Source organism: Nuphar pumila, chromosome 13 (assembly GCF_984573655.1).
Source record: "Nuphar pumila chromosome 13, dmNupPumi1.hap1.1, whole genome shotgun sequence".
NCBI lineage: Eukaryota > Viridiplantae > Streptophyta > Magnoliopsida > Nymphaeales > Nymphaeaceae > Nuphar > Nuphar pumila.
Window position 1 is genome coordinate 84,113,866 of NC_143261.1, and position 25,536 is coordinate 84,139,401.

Sequence of the window (25,536 nt, forward strand, 5' to 3'; positions counted from 1 at the left end):
TAGATGCACATCATTCTTCATGTTATCTGTCATGATAGTTGCATCGCACTATACTATGCATCGAGTTGGTATTTACCGTGCCAATAAAAGAAATGACTTGTCGTATATGTTTCTTTTATAAATGAATGACACATATTTTCGTAACAAAGGCAAATCGTTGTGGCAATTTATGAGTTATGATTTACGATTTATACATTTAATGCAGTAGTGATTTATAAAGTTACTAAGATTTGTAATCAAGTTTGCTAAATCGTACAACAATGTTTACTGTTAAAGCCCAAACATTACAACAATATGTACTTCTGAAGCGTATGATTTCTACATCGATTTGTATGTTTGAAGTAGTGATTTGTATGTTTGAAGTAGCGATTTGTACGTTTAAAGCAGAAATGATTTATATGATTGATACAATAGCGATTTATACTTGTAGACGATAGCGGTTCACGTGACAGCTATTTAATTACAGGTATGATGCTTTGAAGTGATTTTCATAGAAATCGCTAAATGTGCAACGATTTGAACACGCAAATGGCCACCTCATGTATTTATAATGTAAATTCTTCACGCACAAGTTTCAGTTACATACTATAAATATTTAACAAATTGATACTAGAAAGCACTTAATATTTTACAAATCGGTACACATATCGCATAATATATTACTATACCTAATCTTATAACCTAAACATTAAACCCTTAATATCTTACTAAACCCTAACCCTAAACACTAAACACTAAAACCGTAAAACCCTAAACCTCAACTGTTAACCCTAAACCCTTAACCTAAAACATAAACCCTAACCCAAAACCTAAACCCAAACACTAAACCCTAACCCTAAACCCTTAATATCTTACTAAACCGTAATGCTAAACCATAAACCCTTAATATATTACTAAACCCTAAAGCCTAAACACTAAACCCTCTACCTAAGCCCTCGATTAATATGTCGATTCTGTATATCGATTTATAAGCTATCGACAGGAATTTCCATATCGATTTGTATGATATTTGATTATCGATTTGCGTTATACTATGACAATATTTTCGTAACAAAGGCAAATTGACTAAACATTACAATGATTTTTAAGATATCAATAGGAAATGCCATATCTATTTAAGATATTGTTTTGATTTTTAATATCGATTTAAGATATTGTTTTGATTCTAAATATTGATTTTTAAGATATCAAAATGACTTTCCAAATCGATTTAAGATATTGTTTTGAATCTTAATATCGATTTGTGTGTTGATTCTTGATATCGATTTAAGATATTGTTTTGATTATTAATATCGATTTATATGCTATTATTTTGATTGTAAATATCAATTTTTAAGATATCAATAAGAATTTTTATATCGATTTAAGATATTGTTTTTATTCTAAATATTGATTTTTAAGATATCAATATGAATTTCCAAATCGATTTAAGATATTGTTTCGAATCTATTGTTTTTATTCTAAATATCGAGTTATATGCTGATTCTGCATATCGATTTATAAGCTATAAACAGGAATATTCATATTGATTTGTATGATATTTGATCATCGAATTGCGTTATACTAAGACAATATTTTCGTAACAAAGGCAAATCGACTAAATTGTTGCCACTGAACAAATCGTTGTAATGATCAACGTTCGTAAATAAAAATCAAACAAGCGTTTAGCGTTGTGTACAGTAAAAATGCCACTGATTTGCTTTTACGAGTTGTGTTCCTATCGTGATTTACACAATGATTGATAAATGTCTGAAACGGTGAATTCTGAAACGTAATAGCAATATACTAGTAATGAATCTCTTTGCATAAATTTTGACAAACGGCTGAAATGATTTGCACAAACGTGATTTTTACTCATGCACTGCGATTTTTATCCAGATGTGGCTGACATAGATGTCATTGTGTAAATCGTTATACCATCGCAATTTACACAATGACATTTGTCTTTTAGACAATGAGCTTTGTCTAAGTGAATGACACGTACCATCGTGATTTACACAATGAGGTATGAAGGCCACGTGCTATCGCGATTTGCTTTTACGGGCTATGTCTATGTCAACGATATTTCCTAATCGCTTTTACGGGCGATTGGGGTTTAGGGTTTAGGGTTTAGGTTTAAGGATTTTGGGTTTTACTTCAATGATACAAATCGAGTCAACTTCTTAAATATAAATCGATTTCATTCACAAAGACATATTGTTCTCGCCGGAACCTCATAACTACAAACCCACATGATTTAAAACCACATTCATATACAAAAAATATTAGTATTTAGTTATAATATATCATGACCAATGGTTTGGACTTAGATACAATACATGACCATCATCAAGAAAGAAAATAGATATCATCACCAGTATGAAACCCATGTCCAAAATAGTGATATGCTTCTAATGAAATCCAGGTGCGGGAATGTGGACAGCTATTTATGGGAGGACATTTTCGTCAAATGCATATATATCTTTTAGAGACTCCCATTTTTACAGAAGAGGTACTTGAAACAACTATATCATTCATCGTCGAGTTCATTTCCTTCTGCAAAGCGATTCTATGTGCAGCTGCGGATACATCCTCTCCAAGAAAATGAGCTCATTAGTAATGACAGGCCACTGCACAATTTCCCTCGGGTTGAGGTTGATAGAGACTCTAGCAATGTTGCACCTTGAGAATATGCTTCACAAACTTCAGCTCAGGCATTGTCCCCTTGAACAGCCGATGGGCTACATCATAAATCGCTTTTACGTATTTGTCATAAATTATATTGAAGACAAATACGTAAAAGTGATTTATGATGTAGCCTATCGGCCCCTTCAAGGGGGTAGTGCATGAGCTGAAGTTTGTGAAGCATATTCTCAAGAGTACACAAATGCTAGAGTCTCTATCAGCCTCAGCCCAAGGGAAATGGTGGAGTGGCCTGTCATTACTAATGAGCTCATTTTCTTTGAGAGGATGTATCTGCAACTCTACATAGAATTGCTTTGCAGCAGGAAATGAACTCGACGATGAACGATATGGATGTTTCGAGTACCTCTTCTGTAAAAATGAGTCTCTATAAGATAGATATGTGTTTGACGAAAATGTTGAAGAAGAAGAAGAAGGCGAAGGAAGAGGAGAAAAAAGAAAAAGAAGTTGCGTTGTCGCAGAAAAGAGGAAGAGATGTTAAATAGACTAGGGTTTTACACCTGGACAACGGGACGGGTCGGGTCGGGTTTTATATATATCTATATTAGGGTTTTATATTTTGCAGGGTTTTACGCATGTGTACACAAATTGACACGATGTTTAGACTTAGTAAAGTACAAATTGATTTAAGCAATAGTTGCAAACCATTATGAGTAAAGTGCGATATTACATATGGATATCATTCACATAGACAAACAAAGACAAATCGTTGTCTCAGTTACTTCATAATATATTACAAATCAATACTAGACAACACATAATAGCTTACAAATCAATACTAGACAACACATAATAGCTTACAAATCGATATACATATCGCATAATATATTATAAATCGATACGGCAATTCAGCCTAATAACTTACAAATCGACTCTACAAAACACATAAAATCTTACAAATCGATGTACATATGGCAAAATATATTACAAATTGTGTCATATCTTTTATAAATCAGTAAACATATCACATAATACCTAAGCCAATACGCTAAACCCTAAATGATGTGTATAATGATGTGTATATTTGAAGGCTAGATGAGACAACGATTTATCCGTGCACTTTTATCATGATTTGTACTCATGCAAATTGCGATTTTCATCCAGTTGTGGTCGACATAGACGTCATTGTGTAGATCGCGATAAGACAATACATAGTATAACATCTTCCAAATCGATACTAAAAAACACATAATATCTTATAAATCGATATACATATCACATAATATATTAAAAATCGATATGGCAATTCAGCATAATAGCTTACAAATCAACACTACAAAACACATAATATCTTACAAATCGCTATACATATCTCACAATAGCTTACAAAATATATTATAAATTGATACAAAAATTCAGCATAATAGCTTACAAATCGATATTAACAAACAAAACAATATCTCACAAATCGATAATATGTTACTACAACCGTGATTTGTGATACATTGCATATACTGAGTGAATGAACGATTTTTGCTAATTGTATAAGCCCTGAGCAATAGTAATTTACCTAAGGTGTCAAAATTGTAAAGATTTATGAAGTTACCACGGTTTGTACTTAAGTTTGCTAAATCGTACTATGATGTTTACTTATGAAGCCAAAATGTTACAACGATATGTACTTATGAAGGGTGTGATTTGAACCCTAAACTCTAAAACCTAAAACCTAAAATCTAAAACCTAAAACCTAAAACCTAAAACCTAAAACCTAAACCCTAAACCCTAAACCCTTTAATCGTAAACCCTTTAACCCTAAACCTTAAACTGTAAACCCTAAACCATAAACCTAAACCCTAACCTAAACTAAAACCTAAACCGTAAACCCTAATGCCTAAAACCTAACCCTATACCCTAACCCTAAACCGTAAACCCTAAAACCCTAACACCCTAAAATCCTAAACCCTAAACCCTAAAAATCCTAACCCTAAGCCTAAACCCTAAATCCTAAACCTTTAAGATATTGTTTTGATTATTAATATCGATTTAAGATATTGTTTTGATTCTAAATATCGATTTTTAAGATATAAATACGAATTTCTAAATTGATTTAAGATATTGTTCTGAATCTTAATATTGATTTCTATGTTGATTCTTAATAAGGATTTAAGATATTGTTTTGATTTTTAATATCGATTTAAGATAGTATTTTGATTCTAAATATCGATTCTTAAGATATCAATAGAAATTTTCATATGAATTTAAGATGTTTTGATTATTAATATTGATTTAAGATATTGTTTTGATTCTAAATATCGATTTTAAAGATATCAATACGAATTTCCAAATCGATTTAAGATATTGTTCTGAATCTTAATATCAATTTCTATGTTGATTCTTAATATTGATTTAAGATATTGTTTTGATTCTTAATATCAATTTAAGATATTGTTTTGATTCTAAATATCGATTTTTAAGATATCAATAGGAATTTACATATCAATTTAAGATGTTTTGATTCTTAATATTGATTTAAGATATTTTTTATTTTAAATATTAATTTTTATCCTAATTCTGTATATCGATTTATAAGCTATCAACAGTAATTTCCATATCGATTTGTATGATATTTGATCATTGAATTGTGTTATACTATGACAATATTTTCGTAACAAAGGAAAATCTTTCTGGCTGACAAAGACGTCATTATAAAATCTTTTATTATAAAACATGAACCGCCAAAAATGTGAACCGACAAAAAATCTTTGGCGGGTCCCATAAGCATTAAACTCCTCGGCTATAAAAGGAGTTCTTCGCAATATTTCTCCCTAAACGTTCCACAAAAAATCTAGCGCTTCATCTTCTTTCCTGTTGACAAAGCACCCTTTGCTGGAGCACCCTTTGTCGTCTCGGTGAGTTTTTGTATTGTACAGGTTACCTGTGGCTTACATTCCTAAGAGAAGAAATGCTTGGCCGACAGCAGGTTAATCTCTTGACAAAATCGTTGAACAGTATGCTTTGTATGAGAAATTAGAAGCCTACTACAGAATAATGAAGATTGAGAATGATAAAGAAATGGAGCAATTGTTGGTAAAGTATAGAGCGGAGCCTAATCCATTAGATATTGAAGATGATAATCCAACGAAGAATGATGAGAAAGAAGTACAGATGAAAAAGAAGAAGAAGGATGACGAAGAGAAGCAAAATGAAATGAAGGAGGAGGATAATGAAAAAAAGCAAAGGAAATCAAGGAAAAAGAAAGGGGAGGTGGAGGATAGGGGAAAGCAAAGGAATAATAAGGAGAAGGAGGAAGAGAAGTGAAGGCAAAAGGAAGAGGAGGTGAGGGAAAAGCAAAGAAAGACTAAGGAGAAAGAGGAAGAAAAGTGAAGGCAAAAGGAGGAGGAGGAAAGGGATAAGTAAAGAAAGAATAAGGAGAAGGAGGACGAGAAGTGAAGACAAAAGGAGGAGGAGAGGGAAAAGCAAAGGAAGAATAAGGAAGAGGAAGAGAAGCGAAGGCAAAAAAATATGGAGGGGGATAGGGAAAAGCAAAGAAAGAATAAGGAGAAAGAGGAAGAGAAGTGAAGGCAAAAGGAGGAGGAAGAGGAAAGGGAAAAGCAAAGGAAGAATAAGGAGAAGGAAGAGAAGCGAACGCAAAAGAAGAAGGAGGATAGAGAAAAGCAAAGGAAGAATAAGGAGGAGGAGGAAGAGAAGCGAAGGCAATTGAAGAAGAAGAAAGAGGAGAAAGAGAAGCAAAGACAGTTGAAAAAAAAGGAGGAAGAGAAGCAAAGACAATTGAAGAATAAGGAAAAGGAAGGCAAAGGAAGAAGATTCAGGATGAGGAAGAGAAGGAAAGGCAAAGGAAGGAGAAGGAGGACGAGAAAGAGAAGGAAAGACAAAGGAAAGAGAAAGAAAGATAAAAGAAGGAGAAGGCGGACGAGGAAGAGAAGGAAAGGCAAAGGAAAGAGAAAGAGGATGATGAAGAGAGGAAAAGACAAAGGAAGGAGAAGGAGGACGAGGAAGGGAAGGAAAGACAAATGGAGAAGCATGACGAGGAAGGGAAGGAAAAAGAAAGGAAGAAGCAGGAGGAAGACAAGAAAAGGGAAAGGAAAACGCAAACAATGGTTGCTAATACCGAAAGAAAGGAATAAGTACAAAAGCAGAAGAAGAGAGGGGATGAAGAGGAGAAAAATGTGACAAAGGTACGTTAATTGCTACTATATGTCATAATGTACTATTGTAGGTATTATTATGCATAGTGATTACTATGAATAGCGATTACTATGAATAGTGATTACTCTGTATAGCAATTATTATGTATAGTGATTACTGTGATAGCGATTAATACGATAATGATTACTTTGTAATATATTATGTTGAATTGTTGTATATCGATTTGTAAGATATTATGTGTTTTCTAGTGTCATTCTGTAAGATATTATTTTGATTGTTAATATCGATTTGTAATATATTTTGTTAAATTGTCGTATATCGATTTATAGGATATTATGTTGAATTGACGTATACCGATTTGTAATATATTATGTTGAATTGTCTATATCAATTTGTAAGATGATGTGTTTTCTAGAATCGATTTGTGAGATATTGTTTTGGTTATTAATATTGATTTATAATATATTATGTTGAATTATCGTATATCGATTTGTAAGATATTATGCTGAATTGTTTAATATCGATTTTTAATATATTATGTTGAATTGCCGTATATCGATTTGTAAGATAATGTGTGTTTTCTAGTATCGATTTGTGAGATATGATTTTGTTTGTTAATATCGGTTTATAAGCTATTATATTGAATTTTCGTATCGATTTGTAATATATTATGCTCAATTGTGTTGTATATCGATTTGTAAGATATTATGTGTTTTCTAGTATCGATTTTTTATAATATTTGTAGTATGATTTCTATTGTAGAATTACAACAAAGAATTATAACATTACGACAAAGAATTATCAATTTACAATAAAGAATTATAAAATTACAACAAAGAATTATCGATTTACAACAAAAAATTATCGATATGGCAAGGACAGAAGAGATGCTAATGGTGAATGTAGGGGCTCCTGCAATCTCACAGACCGCCTTCTTAGAGGCTCCTCCAACACGGGTCTCGTCGACGACAAGGCTTCATGGTACGACAATCTTGGAGGAAGAGACTGAAGTGGGAAAGATGGTGGCTCCAATTTCAACTGCAATCGCATTCTTGGTGGAGTTGGCTCCTCCAGCATGGGTTTCTTCGATGATGTTGGTGTGTCGCGATAAGACAACAGCGAAACAGAAGGTGGAGAAGATGGAGGTTCCTCGATTCTTACCCGCGATCGCGTCAATGGCACTTCGTATTCAAAATCATCATCTTCCCTCTATCTCAAATTGAACATTAGCTAAAGCAAAAGATAGAAAAGGTTGATGATACACTACAAACTAAAAACCACGCCGATGAACAAATGCATTGAGCAGACCATGTTCTAATTCACTATACCTCACATGCATTGTCATTGTCGTTTATATGAGAAGCAATATACTATATTAAATACTTGTTCATGTGAAGGGCTTGGTTGCTTAGGGGTTGGTTGTTTCTTAAATATTTTTTTGCAAACCAATTTCAGTGCACTGGTATATCGATTGGTAGGATATTATGTTGAATTGTCGTATACCAATTTGTAATATATTTTGTTGAATTATCGTATATCGATTTATAAAATATTATGTATTTTTGAGTATTGATTTATGAGATATGGTTTTGATTGTTAATATCGATTTGTAAGTTATTATGTTGAATTTCAGTATCGATTTGTAATAGATTATGCTCAATTGTTGTATATCGATTTGTAAGATATTATGTGTTTTCTAGTGTCGATTTTTATGATATTTGTAGCATGATTTTTATTGTAAAATTACAACAAAGAATTAGCGATTTACAACAAAGAATTATAGAATTACAACAAAAAATTATAGAATTACAACAAAGAATTAGTGATTTACAACAAAGAATTATAGAACTACAACAAAGAATTATAGAACTACAACAAAGAATTATAGAATGCTAAAGATTACAACGATTTGTAAGATATGAAAGTTAAATGTTATAACTATTTTGTAGCTGAAGAATCTACACGTGATTCTTGTGTTGTGTTGCTCACTTTTAAATTGAACCGAATCTGTCATAAAATAGAACAATATCGGATACTACATTAAGTTCAACAAGAAATGCAAATATCCTCCCAAAATTATTACGTACCAAAAGACTTGTAAAACTCATGTCATCGTTTCACTCAAACAAGTCTGGTAGATTGCAGGTTCCAACATTGTAGTGCACGTTTGTATGGTATTGTTGCATGTTGGAAATTACACAAGTTAGATATTGATAGGTTGCACGTAATACAATTTACATGGGAAGCAATATATTGTATTACATACATGTTCATGCGAATGGATTAGTTGCTTAGGGGTTGGTTGTTTCTTAGACATTTTCTTGTCAACCAATTCCAGTGCACCCTTTGTCCTCCGACGACTGCGATCAGAGGCAGGTTTCCTTTTGATACCCTTCGCTAAGTGAATATTTTCATCATAATCTACAACATTTACTCCTAACTTGTCGAAGATGATGTTTACGCTTAGGCGCAACTTCTCACAAGGGTTAGGGAAAGCGTGATTTTTACCTACGTTGTTCGATCCCATTTTCTTAGATTGGTCTTCATGAGCTGCAACAGACTCATGGTGAATTAACTGAACTTTTTCAAGTAATTCCTTTGACACTTTTCTTATACATACATAGGTTTCTTCACTTTTCGATGTCAAATCTGCAACATGCATAAGTGACCTACATAGTTGTTGGTAACGGGAGGCTATGTGGCACTTCTCATCAACACTAGATGGACTAACATTATTTGTATCTAGCAGTTTAATATTTGTTTGTCTCATTCATCTTCACATTATATATTACTCAGGTATTTCTTTTATCTTCTCTTGATTAAGTGCCTTCAATGCATGACGACATAAAATACCTTTGAATTCAAACATTTTGCATGTACATTTAACTATTCTGTTGTCAACATTGTACGTAACATGTGCTTCTTGCCTTTTTGGATGTTTTTCGCTCTCCCATACAATATGGTATTTGTGTATATTCTTATATTGCATACGCCCTTATATGTTGCAATTCATGACTTGTATAACCTTCTTCTTAGTCCATTCAAATACAGTTAGTGTATACAAATCTGTAGGTCGCGTCAATATTTTTATGCCCAATGTTACAGAGCAGGTTTTGAAGCATTTCACATGTTGTTCAAGTTCATTCTGTCTAAGACCGTCTACAGATAATTCATATTGTTCCATGAAGTAAAACATTACTAAACATGAATACAAGACTTTTTTCAGTGTGACATGCATAGATTCAGCTCTTTGTGTGCTTATCATACCTGCACAAAAGTATTGTCTTTCATATGTCAATGCCCACTTTTCTTTGTCTCACTTCTCTTTATCTGCATATAAATATTGTAACCACACGCAGTCTTCAAGGTCATACATCTGAATCATTTGCTCCTAATCAGATATAAAGATGACCTCGTCTATGCTTTCAAGTACACACTGTCTAAACTTTTTATAACTCTGCTTTCTGATTAAAAATGTGTCATATGTTCTTTGCTGCGTTTTGAAAGATATGCCACAAACATACGCGATGATGTGCATATGGCCATACATGAGACACTGCAATTGCATGATCATCATCTGTAAGTACAGCTCCAAGGTGCTTCTCATTCATTACCTGTGTAAATACTCTGAACAACCACTCAAAGGTTTCCTTGATGTGGTCATACAAAAAGTGTCGCCTAATATGCAACTCCGTGAGTGATGGTTCACTCTGACAAACTGCGCAAATGATCATTGTTTCGTATTAATCTTCATTGTCGTATCAAAAACAAGTACATCATTGAAGCATTCATAATCTATTCTTGACTTTGAATCTACTCAAAACATATTCACAACATACTCATCTTCATCCAATTGGATTGCACTAAAGAAACCAGGGTCAATTTTTTATTTTATTTTTTATGTAATCAACCAAAGAACATATTCCTCCATTCTTCATATTTTCTAGCACCTTCCTTCTCAAGTGGTTTCTTAGACCCATAGGTGTGAATGGTATATTTTCACGACCGCCATCTACGTGCGCATACAAATTGTATGTCTTCCTTGATGTAATGTCGGTGCTATCAGCTATTTCAGCAATTACAGCATGTGTTTCAATTACTTTACATTGTGACCTTAACATAGGAGTCATAAATGAAGCAGTTAATTCATGGTTATGATCATTGATTTAAGTATGAACTATATATTTCTCATTCGAAAGTCTTCTTAACATCATTCTCACTGGACAGCCGCATCTTGAATCTGGCTTGCTCATTATTGGATTTCCACTTGACTTCTTCTAACCTTGCTTAGAACAAACATATGCCTTTCTCACTATGACATCCTGTGCATTTTTTGCCCAAGAATACCTTTTAACATTGAAGTCAAGTTTTAAGGCATAATCATTATAAAATTTATATGTAGCTTCCTCATTATTAAATTGCATTCCCTCTACGGGATCAGATTCAAGTGTACTATCATGTAGACTCGAGGTGTCTGCGCCTTTGTCAAGTGGACTATCATGCCCGTCTATCTCATTATTGAATTATATTTCATCTACTGGAATATTCAAGTCAAGAGTGAATTCAATGTCTGCACCCTTCTTATCATGTGCATCATTAGTGCACATATTCAATTTTTCGGGTGCGTAGATAGTATGGATGTCTGTTGCTCCATGACTTCTCAATGATTGAAATACATCTTCACTGCAACTAGTTGATATGCTCAACACTATCATGAGCAAAATATTAATTTGCGTTAGCCAGCACATACGTTTACTATGATTTATTCAAGATGCATATAACAACTACTACTGATTAATTAAGCAAGTCAAAGAAACGATTGAATGAATCACAGTATCAAATATTCAACATAATAGCTTACAAATCGATATTAACAAACAAAACCGTATTTCACAAATCGATACTAGAAAATACATATCTTACAAATCGATATATGACAATTCAGCATAATATATTACAAATCGGTATACGACAATTCAGCATAGTATCCTACAAATCGATATACGATAATTCAGCATAATATATTACAAATCGATATTAACAATCAGTTACCATATCTCACAAATCGACATTAGAATACACACAATATCTTACAAATTGATATACGACAATTCAACATAATACATTACAAATCGATATTAACAAACAAAACAATATCTCACAAATTAACACTAGAAAACACATAATATCTTACAAATCGATATACGACAATTCAGCATAATATATTACAAATCGATATTAACAAACAAAACAATATCTCACAAATCGACAATAGAAAACACATAATATCTTATAAATCGATATACGACAATTCAGTATAATATATTACAAATCGATATTAACAAACAAAACAATATCTCACAAATCGATACTCGAAAATACATAATATCTTACAAATCGATATACGACAATTCAGCATAATATATTACAGATTGATATTAACAAACAAAACAATATCTCACAAATCGATATACATGTTACTACAACCGCGATTTGGTTACATTGTATATATTGAGTGAATGGACGATACTGAATGGGGTAGAGGCCATTGCTTGCATTTGTAACCAAGCATTCTTGTCAGGAGATCTCACCGCCTTACAAATATCTTTAATTTTTCAACCGTCGAAACAATAAAATTTACCTTCAATAACAAAGCAATGCCTTAATGACACTCACGACGACATACGTTCTTCAACAATAGCATAACATGAAAATGTACTCACAACACTTTAATGGCACTTGTTGGAATGTTTGTGTGTTATTGCTTTTTTCTATACTGCTTAACGAAAATGAAGAAAAAGAGAAAACTGTAAAAAGAGATAGCCGACAAATCTTCTTTTGATGCCCACCAATGATCGAAACAATCATTCGATTTATAGTGATCTGCACGAGATAGAAACAAACCAGGAAAAGTTTTCTATCTAACACAAGACAGGAACGAGAAGGCGACCATGTGTTATAGCACAAGCTAAAAACAAAGGCAGAATGTGAAAATCTATATACGGGGAGCGAAAGTATATTTTCGCTCAAACGCATATCTATTTTACTAGAAGACATTTCCGTTAAAAGCATATCTTCCTTTTTTTTATACATTATTTTATTATAAAGTCATCGGAGGCAATCATCATGGGTCCCAAGATATTCTTACGTACACACCACACCAGAACACTTGAATTTAGCTTGCGTTGCGGGAAGAACACAGACACCCTCCCCTACTAACATGTATTCTCCTTTTACATTTGGTTCTATTGTTGACCAATGTCACTCGTCGGAATTGTGTTTTACCGCAGAGACCCCCTCTTGCTCAGGGCCAACTTGCTGTAGGCGTTTGGCCGCCAACGGCCACAGGCGTGGACAACAGTATGGTCGATCGTAGGTTAGCAGGAAGAGAGGGTCCACGTCGTTGCCTGCAGTGGGACGTCGGGTGGTTTCCCGTTTCTGCAGATCGTTGCCGGCATTGAGCCACTGTCGCCGGCGTCATCCACGATCGGCAGCCGGAGGCAGCCGGAGGCAGCCGACGGTCACTACAGAAACAGGGTTTCCTGTTTCTGCAGTATTCTGGCCTCTGCAACCGCCGACCTCCGCGCAGACGCTGAAGTCCGGCGGAGGGTAGCTGATGACGACGATTGGATGCCGTCAGCAACGGCATTTGGATCCGGATGCCGGAGGCAGCCGGCGGTCGACTACAGACGGGAAACAACTGCATAAACAAGTTTCTTGTTTCTGCAGTCTTCCGACCACTACAACCGCCGGAAGATGGCGGTGGCCGACGATGACTGGTAGTCGTCGATCAACCATCGCCGTTGGCTGCAATGGCTAGCTGTCGGTGGCGACAGCCACCGACGGTGGACAGATATAAAAAAAGGGGGGGGAAACAAGGGTTTTTGGATTTTGCAGGCTTTCGGCCATTGCAACCGTCGGCGGACGGCAGTGGAAGACGACGATTGGTCACCATCCATCGAGTGTCGCCGCCGGCTGCTTTGGCCGACCGCCGGTGGTGACGGCAGCCCCGGCGATGCTTGTATATAAAAAAAAAACTTTCACCTTTCCTTTCGCCGGTGCTGCTAGGGAGGACTCGATGGCGGCATAATGTCATCATGGGGTGGCCTTCACCGGCAGAAACACCAGTCCCGGGGGGCGCCTGATGTCCCGCGCGTTCGTGGGGGCGACGTGCGTCTGAGCCTTTCAGTTTCTGAAATCGAAAAGCATTCATTTTAGAAACCGAAAGCATTCATTTTTTGTTTTATCAAGTAATTGTTCCAGGCGGGTCGGGTCCCGACCTGGCGAGTGGCCTGATCCAAACACAATCCATGTGGATTGGGTATTGAATCTGTTCCTAGGGCGGACCTGATCCGGAATCAGATCCGTTATGGATCGAATTTTCGATCCGTTATGGACCGGGTGGATCGAGTTGTGGTCTGGATCTCACCTAGTTCTTGATTAGACTGAGTCCGGATCTAGACGGTTTTGAGGAGCTCGATCCGACCCGGACCCATTTGTGGTTTCGGGTCTGGGTTTGATCTGGACAGACCAGATCGAGGATCCAGATCTGACCTGGATTCTTTACGGATCTAGATCTAGATCGGGTTTAGATCATAGGATCCAACTTGGGACCCGATCATTATGGGTCTGGATCTAGGCTGGATTTGAACTGAGGGATCCAACCCAGGATTCATTGAAATTAGATCTGGATCTGAATTCAATCAGATCAAATCCGAAATGTGGTTCATGCACTATTTACACCTGAATCGGTTCTGTAACCAATACGGGGCATTTTAGGATCGATTCAGAACCCTTTTTGACCGGTTTCTATTGGTTTTTCACTGGTTCCTAAATATAGAAACTCTGTTTTCATGAATCTGTGAAGGAGAATGGATTTTCTCATTCAGTTTTAAGGGTTTATAGGCTTTTTTATATATTTCAGACATGTTTGATAGTTTTGGAACCGATTTGGAGCCGGTTTAGAGCATTTTTAAATTGGTTTCAGCTAAATTCATGACATATATGATGTTTTTTATCAAAATTTATTTATGCATATGAGTTAAAGCATGAAACTATATTTTTTGATGATATAATATGTATTTCGTCATGAATATACATGCATTATTTTTTGTGCATGGGCATGCTCTATAGTACGAGTATATTTGTGGTAAAAGGTCTCGAGTAGCTGACTCATGCAATCACCAAAGTGATCTGAGTTGTGTTAATTGAGGATTCTTTGGACCATGATAAGATTTGGTATTATGATTATGTGTAACTTTATGAAACAATGATTCTACCCAAAGGTAGGTCATTGTGTTCCAAATTCACACTGGGTGCAATAGTAGATATATATATCAGCCCATGAAATATGTTTGTATCTAAAGGTACAGTGCTGAATTGTGTTTAGTTATACATGATTTGTTAGTTTCATTAATTGAAGTCAGTTCCTTTAAATTGAGGAGATGAAGCAACTATGAGTATTATCGTTTTTACCAAAGTAGAATGATAATGGTCCAATTGTGTTTGTCTCAGAAAAAGTGAGTAATAAAGAGCCTCACATTTACCTTTTCAATATAAATCTCGTATAGAACGATTAATCTCTCACTCATACGAAGAATAGAACAACCGCTCTGAAGGCTATCTATGAGGAGTGAGAACGCTTAAAAAGTTGTCTATGAGAAATAAGAGTGCTCGAATAATCTTTACATGTTTTTGCAATCGCGAGTGGTTCAAAATATTTGAGGTGTCATATCTCATTATAGGACAGTGAATGAATTTATGAAAGTCATTGGGGCAAAAATTATTGATGTATACAAGATTTTATCTCATGTCATATAGATTAGAAGCTTCATTATGGATCTTGGTATAGTGGACTCTATTGGGAGGTCGCTAAAGATCTTATGTGATAATGAAGTTGACATGTCCTTCTTGAATAACAAGAAGAGCTCAACCTTGTGTCGACACATGGAGTTAAAATATTTTGTTGTTAAAGAAATGACTGAAAATCATCTAGTATATTTTGATACAATCGGTATGAAGAAAATGGTTGTGGTTTCTCTTACTAAATAGCTAGCATCAGGATTATATTCTCAACATTTAAATGAGATGGGTTTGTTTAATTTTTTCTAATGTAGGGAAATACATTATGGTTATATGTGATCACATTTGTAAAGCTAAATTGATTCTCTATGACTTTATGTATTATTGATTCTGCATAAAGGGTCTCTCATTTAGTTAGATAAAATAATAGAATAACAATATTAGAGGACCAATAAAATGGGTTAGAGACCAACCTATTCATAAAGGTAATTTTAACATGCTAAAGTATTGGAAATAAATTATATTATAGTGAATGAAAATATGACATTTCATAAAGAAGTATTCATCTCCATGATTTATATGATTCATTCTTGTGATACAGGATAGCATGTGAACCCACATGAAAATTAAATCTAGATAACAGTAAAACCTTGATGAAATATTTTTTTATTTCAATGGGTCAAGTGAGAGAGTATTGAAATATAAATTGTATCCAACCTAATGTGACTCAATTTGACATGGATACATCATGGGATAGCATAACTCATGGAAGTTACAGGGCACTTATTGCAACTGCTCATGTAGGATAACCACCAATAGTGGTAACCTCCCACTAAATCCTCACATTACAAGCTTCTCTCATAAGCCTATAAGAAAGGGCCGGGTTGCTTAGTGAGAACAACCAAGTCCTCTTTCATTTTGGGTTCAAGGTCCTGCTCATCATCGACTTGGCGACCTGGTTTCATCGTGGACATCGATAGGCTGAGGAGAACGTCGAGCACCTGTGCACACAAGTTTCATTTATGGCATCTACCAGTATGTGTTATTACTTTTACATTCCGGTTCTGTTTTGATGAACGCGAACACATAACACTTATTTTCGTTTACTGTCAACCCAGAAATAAGACCAAATGACTTAAAAAATGGGTCATCCTACTCATTTGTTCAATAGAAGCTTCCCCAAAAATCAAAATATCATCATCAAACTGAAAAATGAAGAAGGTAATACCTGAAATGTCAACTGGATGCATGAACCCTTTCACAGATGGCGCCCCTGAATATTGATGCCAGTACTTCAGCTGCCAGATTGAGAAGTGATGAAAAAGAGCAGCCCTACCGCACTTAACATTATAGGGGTACCCCTTTCACCATTCAAACAAACACTAACCTGTACATGACAAATAAGTTTCCTCATCCACTTGACCCACATCATGGCTTCCGGGACTTGGAATCGGTACTTCCAAGAGACAATCAAAGGCCTTAGCTAAGCCAACTTTGAGCATGAAAATTGATTTTCTTGAAGTAAATACTCTATGGATGATCTAGAAAGCAAGGACCACACAATCTTGTATTCTACGACCAAGAATGAAAGCTCGTTGAGAGGGGGCTAACGACTTTGTCAATAGTTTTATACAGGCAATTAGCAAGCACCTTGACAAAAAACTTTGCATAGTAACTTGGTAAGTATTACTATTTACCTAATTAGTTGCATTGATTATATGAAAAATGAAAAGATAATTAGACGAGCGCATTAATCTTTCATTTAATTCATTGCTCTTGGTATTATAAGAATTAATTTATAAGCTTCATTACAAAATAATCTACAAATAGGTTTGGGTCGGGGTGGACTGACCCGCTGAACATTGGCCCATTGGGCCGGATCATGGGCTGCTCTTTAAACCCGGGGCCATTAAGAACTGGGCCAAAACTCAGCCCATTAATAAATGGGTCAGGCCATCTCCGGGCCCGGATCGAGCTCTAACCACCCCTAGTAGGAGCAGATTGTTGGATTGTCAGAATCCTATCTATGTACTGTTTTTGTTGTGACGTAAAAATCATCGGTTGTAAATGCAACATTTTTGTCAGAAGAAAACATGATCCAAGGGTCAATTCCCACTAAATTGACTATGTTGATCACATCTACGAGGTTAGATTGAATGATGACTTGCATGGTGAGATCTCAACTAGATTGTAAGTACAATTGATTATATATATGTGGTGTGAGAGAGAGAGAGGGACGCGACCTTGAGTCCTTAACTATGGACGGCCTCTTGATTTCAAAGCACTTATTGATTCGACGAGGTGTGACCCCATGAAGACCATATTCGTTTTGCATAGATATATAGGTGGAGATTCAACTTGATAACCTAACGTCAGTATTGGCTTAGATATTCAACTGAGGCTTCGCTTGCCGAGAGACCCAAGTGCCACCCAAGCCTTATTGTCTATATTTTAGAAAACATGTTTCTTATTCCCTGAAATGTGGTCCTTTCTCTGAAAGCTTTGAAAGAAGTGTGTGGTTCACGCTTTCAAATGGACCTGAAAGTGAGCTTCCAAAGTTCTGAAAAGCTCTCAGTGACTGGCATAATCAGAAGTCAAATGAGATAGATGGATGTCCCCCTGTTAACTGTGCCAACCAGAGGGCCTTACAAAGAATTTTAAGACCAACAGACGAGTCTAGACAATCTCTTAGCTCGCTATTTACAGATGGCCTTATGAACAGAGCCGCATGGTCAACCAAGCATTTTAAGCACCACAAGAGAATAGATTTATTGCGACCACACCCCTAAGAAAAGCATGAACACTGGAAACAGGGATAACTGATTGGATAACATGATACCAGCAGGGTCTTGACCTTGTAGTTGAAACGTAGCAAAAAACACCGTCTATCCACAAAGTGATGCATCCGAGTTGGTCGGTTATGAGTATTTTCGCAAGCCAAAATAAATAAATCAAAATCGAACAACTTAACAGCATTTTGAATTATCAACCTATATTTCTTTACAGCAATTGAATAAGAGAAAATTTGTAACAATTTACAAAATCAATGCTGTAAAAGCATCATGCCAATCCTGTTCACAAGCTATACAAGAGATGCAAATCTCAGATTCAAACAACCAACCTTCGTATACTACTTATCCACATTCATCAATAGGTGAGCAAGCTCCAAGCCTGAGAAATATCAACCCAAGATGCTACTGTAAAGAGACTACACTATAGATGAAGATTGAAGAAGATACATGACTGTAACTCTGCTGAGTCAAGAATGAAAATACAGCTACCTCTACCAACAAAATCCAAAGCCCTTTCAATCTAAAAAACGAATGCCTCAGACAGACAATTACGGAAACCACAAACACCATTCTGCATCTGCATCTGAACAAAGGTGTTGATGCTTGTATCAATGCAACATGAACTGCTAGAAGTTGCCTTGTCCGTTGAACATCATCGCCTGGAACGGAAGCAGTTTGAGTACAGCTATGATGGATAATTAATGAAGAGCAGCTAAGGGACATGAATAGTATGATCAAATTCAAGCTACGGGGGAATATTATAAAATTCATGGTTAGAGATTACAAATGAGAGATTTAATGCCACCATTGCATTTATCCAAGTTCTTCATGTAAGTATTGTAACAATAAAATTGCAAATAAAGAAAAACCCTTTTAGTATGGGCAGCCAAACTTATCGAGAAACACTTAGCTTGTTACTCTTAATCAATTATTCTTTCTATATCTAATAAAGTGGAAGCAGATCCTCAGGCGAATAGCTATAAAATTCTGAAACTCAGAAATGTCAACCAGCATATCAATTTAAGGGGATGATAATTTTGCCAGGTTGTTGAGGGAACAAAATAATAGTTGCAGCAGTTTAGCAGATGAAGAGATAAATTCTAAGGTGAAAGAGGAGAAGCAGGTGGATTTTAAGGAGAAACATGATATGATTCAGATGCTGATACACAAACAGGTGAGGGAAACTTGAAGATGAGGTTGGGCATTATGTCACATAGACAAGGGGATAGGATACCACGCTAAGTGACACAAACACAGCAATTTCAAAAACAGATAATCATTAATATCTTCAATTATGCAAATATCATGTAATATTATATATAGCATTTAGGACTACAAATTTTCATGTCTAGGAAACAGCACTCAGCACTCATTTACCACTCTATACCCCAGCACAAGAGAATAAAGACTAAAAATGTACATCTAAAAATTTCAGATTGGGATTTTCAGTGGCTTCAGCTTCTGGATGTTTTGGGTACCAATGCATCGAACATTAGATAGCTGTCCGTAGATATCATGTATCAATTTCTGGCTCAAGTTGACATCTGAAGCATGTTAAAATCTGGATTCATTTTGTTTGCTCTCAAACGAGGGGAAAATCTCACTTTTATAAATTTGTTCAACTACAAAGTCCAAACATATTTCAGTCGACCTCAGTGTTGAACTGAGCTGAAACTTCACTGATTGCATGTGGGTCATTTCTATAACCAAAAACTCTCACAATATAGATATTTAGGCTCTCTCTCTCTCTCTCTCTCTCTCTCTCTCTCTCTCTCTCTCTCTCTCTCTCTCTCTCTATATATATATATATATATATATATATATATTTTTTTTTTTTTTTTTGAAGATATCAGGTTTGGTATTAGATCCAATATGTTTGGTTGGTACAGTATTAAATACTTTTTGCCCATACCTTGAAGGAATACAGGCTTATTAGTAAGGCTATATTCCTGCCTTGCCCTGTGCCTAGCATAGGCAAGAAAGGAAAAGTCAACAAGCCATGTGACTCGTCACAAAATATGATTGTGAGAAACCATACAAATTTTCCTTTTATTTTTTTTTTCCTTTCAAAGCCTTCAATTACCTCCAGAAAGTTTTATGCTTGATTGAACGGGAAAATCTTGGCTACACTAAAGCCCCTAGTTTGAAACTTTGAACTCATGAGGACAGGTCATATTGACCAAATATAACCCCATCTGATGTGTTCAGCATGGTCAAATTAGTAGGAATAGACCACTGAATCAATATTATTTGAGGGGTGAATTTTAGTACACTATAGGCCTTTGTCTACATGCTGAAAACTCATGATTTCAGGGCTGGTCGCAGCTACTCAATCAAGCATGTAGATCACAGCTGGAGGTCCGGTGTGACAAAAAAAGGAAAATTTATAGTGTTTCTTGCTAGGGTGTTTGGAACCTATGAGTGTATCCAATGATTTTCCTGATTGAACGGCTTAGCTAAAAGCCAAAATTTAAGGATAACCATAAATAAATTAGACATAATATGGATCATTTTGTTAAATGAATCGACAAAACATAAACACCTTTTTTAGATGCCAATAAGGGCTCCAGACACCTGGCTAGGTGGGTCAGCTTAAGGCATTCAAGTTGAAGGATGTTGCAAATTAGACACATGGGGTGTGGATCCTTTGCCGCAAGGTCAAAGCTAATGGGAACCTATCTCCGGTGGGTAGGGGAGAGTACTCATGGAGTTTTACATTGTAAACACTGAAATAGGGTCGCAGTCAATGCGACACCTCTTAGACCATAACAGGACTTCAGAACCATAACAATGGTTTATAACTTTATATCATACAGATGCTCTATTTTGCCTATTGTTTGTATCCCCTTATAGAGAAGTCAGATTAGAAACTACAAAAAATTGTCTAATCCCCGTGTTCACAGCCATATCCATGTGAGATAGATGGTGGTTTCTCCCCGTTATTAAAAAAAGAATGCCTTCCTTAGACATATGATACTTTGTATGCATCCACACACCTGGACACTTCATGGACACAGCCAGATCAATCTGAGACATAATCAACATTATGTAATTAATTTTAGCTATTTCCTTTTAGGATTTTGACTACTTATTCTGTGTTCACTTGCCGTTCTTTTTTCTTTTAAAATTTGTTATCAACTATATTGTATTTCAGTTTCAATTTAGTTTCATTGTTTGATTTAATTACTCTTGAACTTTGAGATGATATTCATGTTTTATTACTTTAAATTAAAAAAAAAATGTGTGTGTACAACTGTGTCCCCATGTCCTAATTTTTTAGAACTGTTATGTCCTACCAAATCTATCCACATGGTGTCCCGTTCCCGCATCTGTATCCATGTGACATAGGGAGTTAGCATTCTATTTTCTGATTATCTAACTGTTGAACTGGAGGAATATTTTTAGAATGAGTCTCTCAAAATTGGGAATTTGTATATTTCAAGTACAGTTGAAGGATCCTTTTTCCTTTTAACTGTTGCCCTTACCTGCTATGTAACATAAAGCAAGATTCCTTGCAATGAAACTTTTCTATCTTTAATCTAATTCAAAAAAAAAAACTGTCACATTGATTTTCTTTTTGAAGAGTTGAGAAGCTACTATGATCCAATTCAATTGAAGTTCATTTATTCCATGTGACCATTAAGTCAGATTTGTCTGGATCTTATTTTGAAGGATATTTAATATTTCCTGCAATATTATTCATATATCACAAAACAAGATAAATTGGCTGAATTTTTCTACTTTTCCCCATATGAATTCAAAGAGCTTTGGTTTTGCCAGTATACAAAGTAACCGGTTCGGATTTTAATAGACTGGTTTTGATTTGGGTCGGATTCGGGTCTGGGATGACTAAAAAAGTAGACCCATATGGGTTAACGGATGCGCGTATGAACGGTTCGGGTCTTAACGGGTTTGGGTTTCAGCTCAGGTCTTGATATGATTGGTATTCTAAACCTAAGAACCCACCAATAAAATAATATGTAAATTAATGGAATCAACAATTTATTAATATTATATGCTAACAAATGAGAAGTTTATTAACTATTCTAACTTCATGCCAATCATACCAACCAATCATTTGAAGTTGAAATAAAAAGACATCAATGATATATCATACTCAAAGTGTATCATAAGCTTGGGTTATTCAAAGTGTATCATAAGCTTGGGTTATGTTGAAGTCTGCTTACATATAAATCGGGTTTTGGTACATAATCAGTTCAGGTTTGGATCGGTTCGGGTACAAAGTGGATTCAGGTACATAATTGGGTCAGGTTCGGGTCGGTTCATTTTTACAATATGAAGAACCATTTGGGTCGGGTATAAAAAGCGAATTGGGCTCAAACGGGTTTGGGTCTTCATTTGCCATACCCAAGACCAGAGTTACTGGAAACGCCAAAGAAAGTGGGGAAGTGCACTTCCCCCAAGCACGTTTCGGAAGCGCGAAACGTTGCGCTACCGAAATGCTCTGGAAAGCACAAAATTTTTTTGGGAAGCGTGTTTCCCATTTTTGGGAAGCGCACTTCCCATGGAAAGCGTGCTTCCCCCTCGCTTCCCCCTTTTACCATTTTTTTTGTATTTTTATTTTTTTTTCTCTTTTTTCGCTTCCTAGGTTGCTTCCGGTTCGCTTCCTAGGTCGCTTCTAAGTCGTTCCACGCTTCCTAAAATTTTGAAAGTGCCTCGCTTTCCGCTCACACTTCCTCGACTGGCAACTTTGCCCAAGACCTGACCATTTTCATTATGGGTCAATATTTTGAACCTGACCCGAACACGTGGGTCCACTAAAATCGGGTCGGGTCAACTATAATTGGTTAGGGATGGCGGGTAGGTTCGGGTATGACCGTCTCAGTTACACTCCTAGGTGTGCCCAAGTGTTGTCTTGAATTGATTAAAGATACACATGCTACATGTCCATGTCACATAGCTAACCCCATAAATTAGATCAAAATCATCAAGCAAGAAGGAAATATATTTGTGAAATCCTCTCAAAGAGAACACACCCTAATCAGGCAGCCAAATTTTAAGAAATGAATTTTGGAACAAAAATAACCATAAAATTTGGATTATATTTTGTAACTAGATTGAAAAAGTCAATTTCAGGAAAAAAACTTTGGAAATGTAGGCTGCCCGAAAGATGATGCCAGAAGCTATCATTTCAATGGCAAAGCCCTATTTCACCAAAAAGTTCAGTACTTTACTACTATAGGGGAAAAGTGAGAACAAATATTCCAAAAAACAATATCAGCAATGTTAAACATATTTTCTAAGCTGTTAGAACATATCCAACAGTACTAGTGTAACACTAGATCACAAGTAATATTTAATTATATTGTGTAGTATCATCCCATGAATGCACGAAACTAGTTGTCCATACTTTATTTATATTTTTTGTAGGTTGCATGCGCATCTTTTTCATCTTTTTCAATGATATCAAAAATATATGAAGACATCATGTTGCAGGTTGTTATGAATACTCAGATACTTCAACTATACTATACATGCATTTTCTGAATGCATATATTCTCTGTGTCCCAGCATTTTTTCAAGATCACAGTGACCTGACATCCCCTGCTGTTACAGAACTCTTCCCAGGCTTCCCATCCTTCCATGCTCATGCACCAGTCATAGGTTTGTAAAGAGAGGTAAGGTGCACCTTCAAGCACGAACAAAGTGTCCACCAACAAGTCCAAAGTGCACAAGCACAAATGCCACTAAGGGCACAATCACAAATGCTACAAAGAGCACAATCACAAATGCCACCAAGGGCACATACAAAGAATAATATATAAAAAATATATATTTTCTTGAGACACAATATGCAAGAAGAATTCCATTGAGAGGGGGGGCTCGCCCTTATTTATACACAACTTGGGAATACAATAGAGACGTTGGACCAGCTCCATCGTCTTTATTGACTAGTCAACTTTTAGTTGACTAGTTCAAAAAAAACTAAAAGGAAAAAGAAAAGAAACTATAGTTATAATAATTTTATATATATACATATATAGTACACATATATATACATATAGATTAGTACATGTATATATATATATAAATATACAGCCATATATATTATATACATCTATAATATATATATATATATATACATACACAATTTAACATTCCCCCTCAAACTTACAGCTGGACAACCTCTATATGTTTGGTACACGCGAAAGATGTTGGCGCAGGCAATGTAGATGAAACTTTTGTTGTCACAATACATTCATGAAGCTCTTTTTATCTGAACTCTTGTATCGGTCAGCAATCTTCTTAGTCAGACCACCTCCATGGTGGTTGTAGCTATGCCTTGATATTCAACTTAAATCGAAGAGAGAGAGACCTTTTGTAGCTTCTTACACCGCCATGAGATCAATGATTCACCTAAAAAAACACAAAAACCCGTGGTTGAGTGTTTGTTATTGGGATTACATCCCCAGTCAGCATCAGTATAAGCAATTAAATCTAATGTAGAAGAAACAGATAAGAAAAAGCCTTGATAAATAAAAGTCTTAATATATCTAATAATACGTAAGACAGCTATCATATGAACAAAAGTGGGAGCATGCTAAAATTGACATGTTATATGAACTGCATGCGCTATATCAGGTCTTATAATTGAAAGATAAGAAAGTGTTCTGATAAGCTATCTATAAGATATTGGATCTGCACATCATTAATTCTCATTTTAGCATTGACTACTTCTGGAGTATCAACTTTCTTATCATCAGTTATCCTAAACCTGAAGACAATATCAAGAACAAATTTAGACTAAGACAACATATAACCCCTAGGAGAGTAAGCATCTTCAATTCATAAGTATTTTAAAAAACTTAAATCAGTCATTTTAAATTCTATCATTCAAAAGTATCATTGCGGTTGAAGGGAAAGTTTTATAGGACGACAATTAGGCCCGCTTTACTATATGGTACGGAATGTTGGGCTGCCAAGAGACATCATATTCAAAAAATGAGTGTAGTTGGGATGCGTATGCTTAGATGGATGTGTGGAAATACAATAAAAAATAAGATTCGAAACGATGAGATACGTAAGAAGGTAGGCGTTGCATCCATTGAAAATAAGATGAGAGAGAATCGTTTACGGTGGTTTGGACATATTCGGTGGAGGCCTAATAATGCTCCAGTTAGAAGGATGGAGA

General features: G+C 35.5%; 1 protein-coding gene across 1 annotated transcript in view; it reads right to left on the bottom strand.

Annotated features, from left to right (window-relative positions):
* Positions 1 to 18,548: 18,548 nt before the first annotated feature.
* The window catches only part of LOC149818935 (putative E3 ubiquitin-protein ligase RHB1A), a 44,661-nt gene continuing 37,673 nt past the window's right edge, over positions 18,549 to 25,536 (bottom strand). Inside the window, exon 5 of the mRNA XM_089985825.1 lies at positions 18,549 to 19,042. Within this exon, the coding sequence (XP_089841951.1) occupies positions 19,010 to 19,042 (33 nt within the window). The 3' untranslated portion in view covers positions 18,549 to 19,009. The remainder of the gene's footprint in view (positions 19,043 to 25,536) is intronic.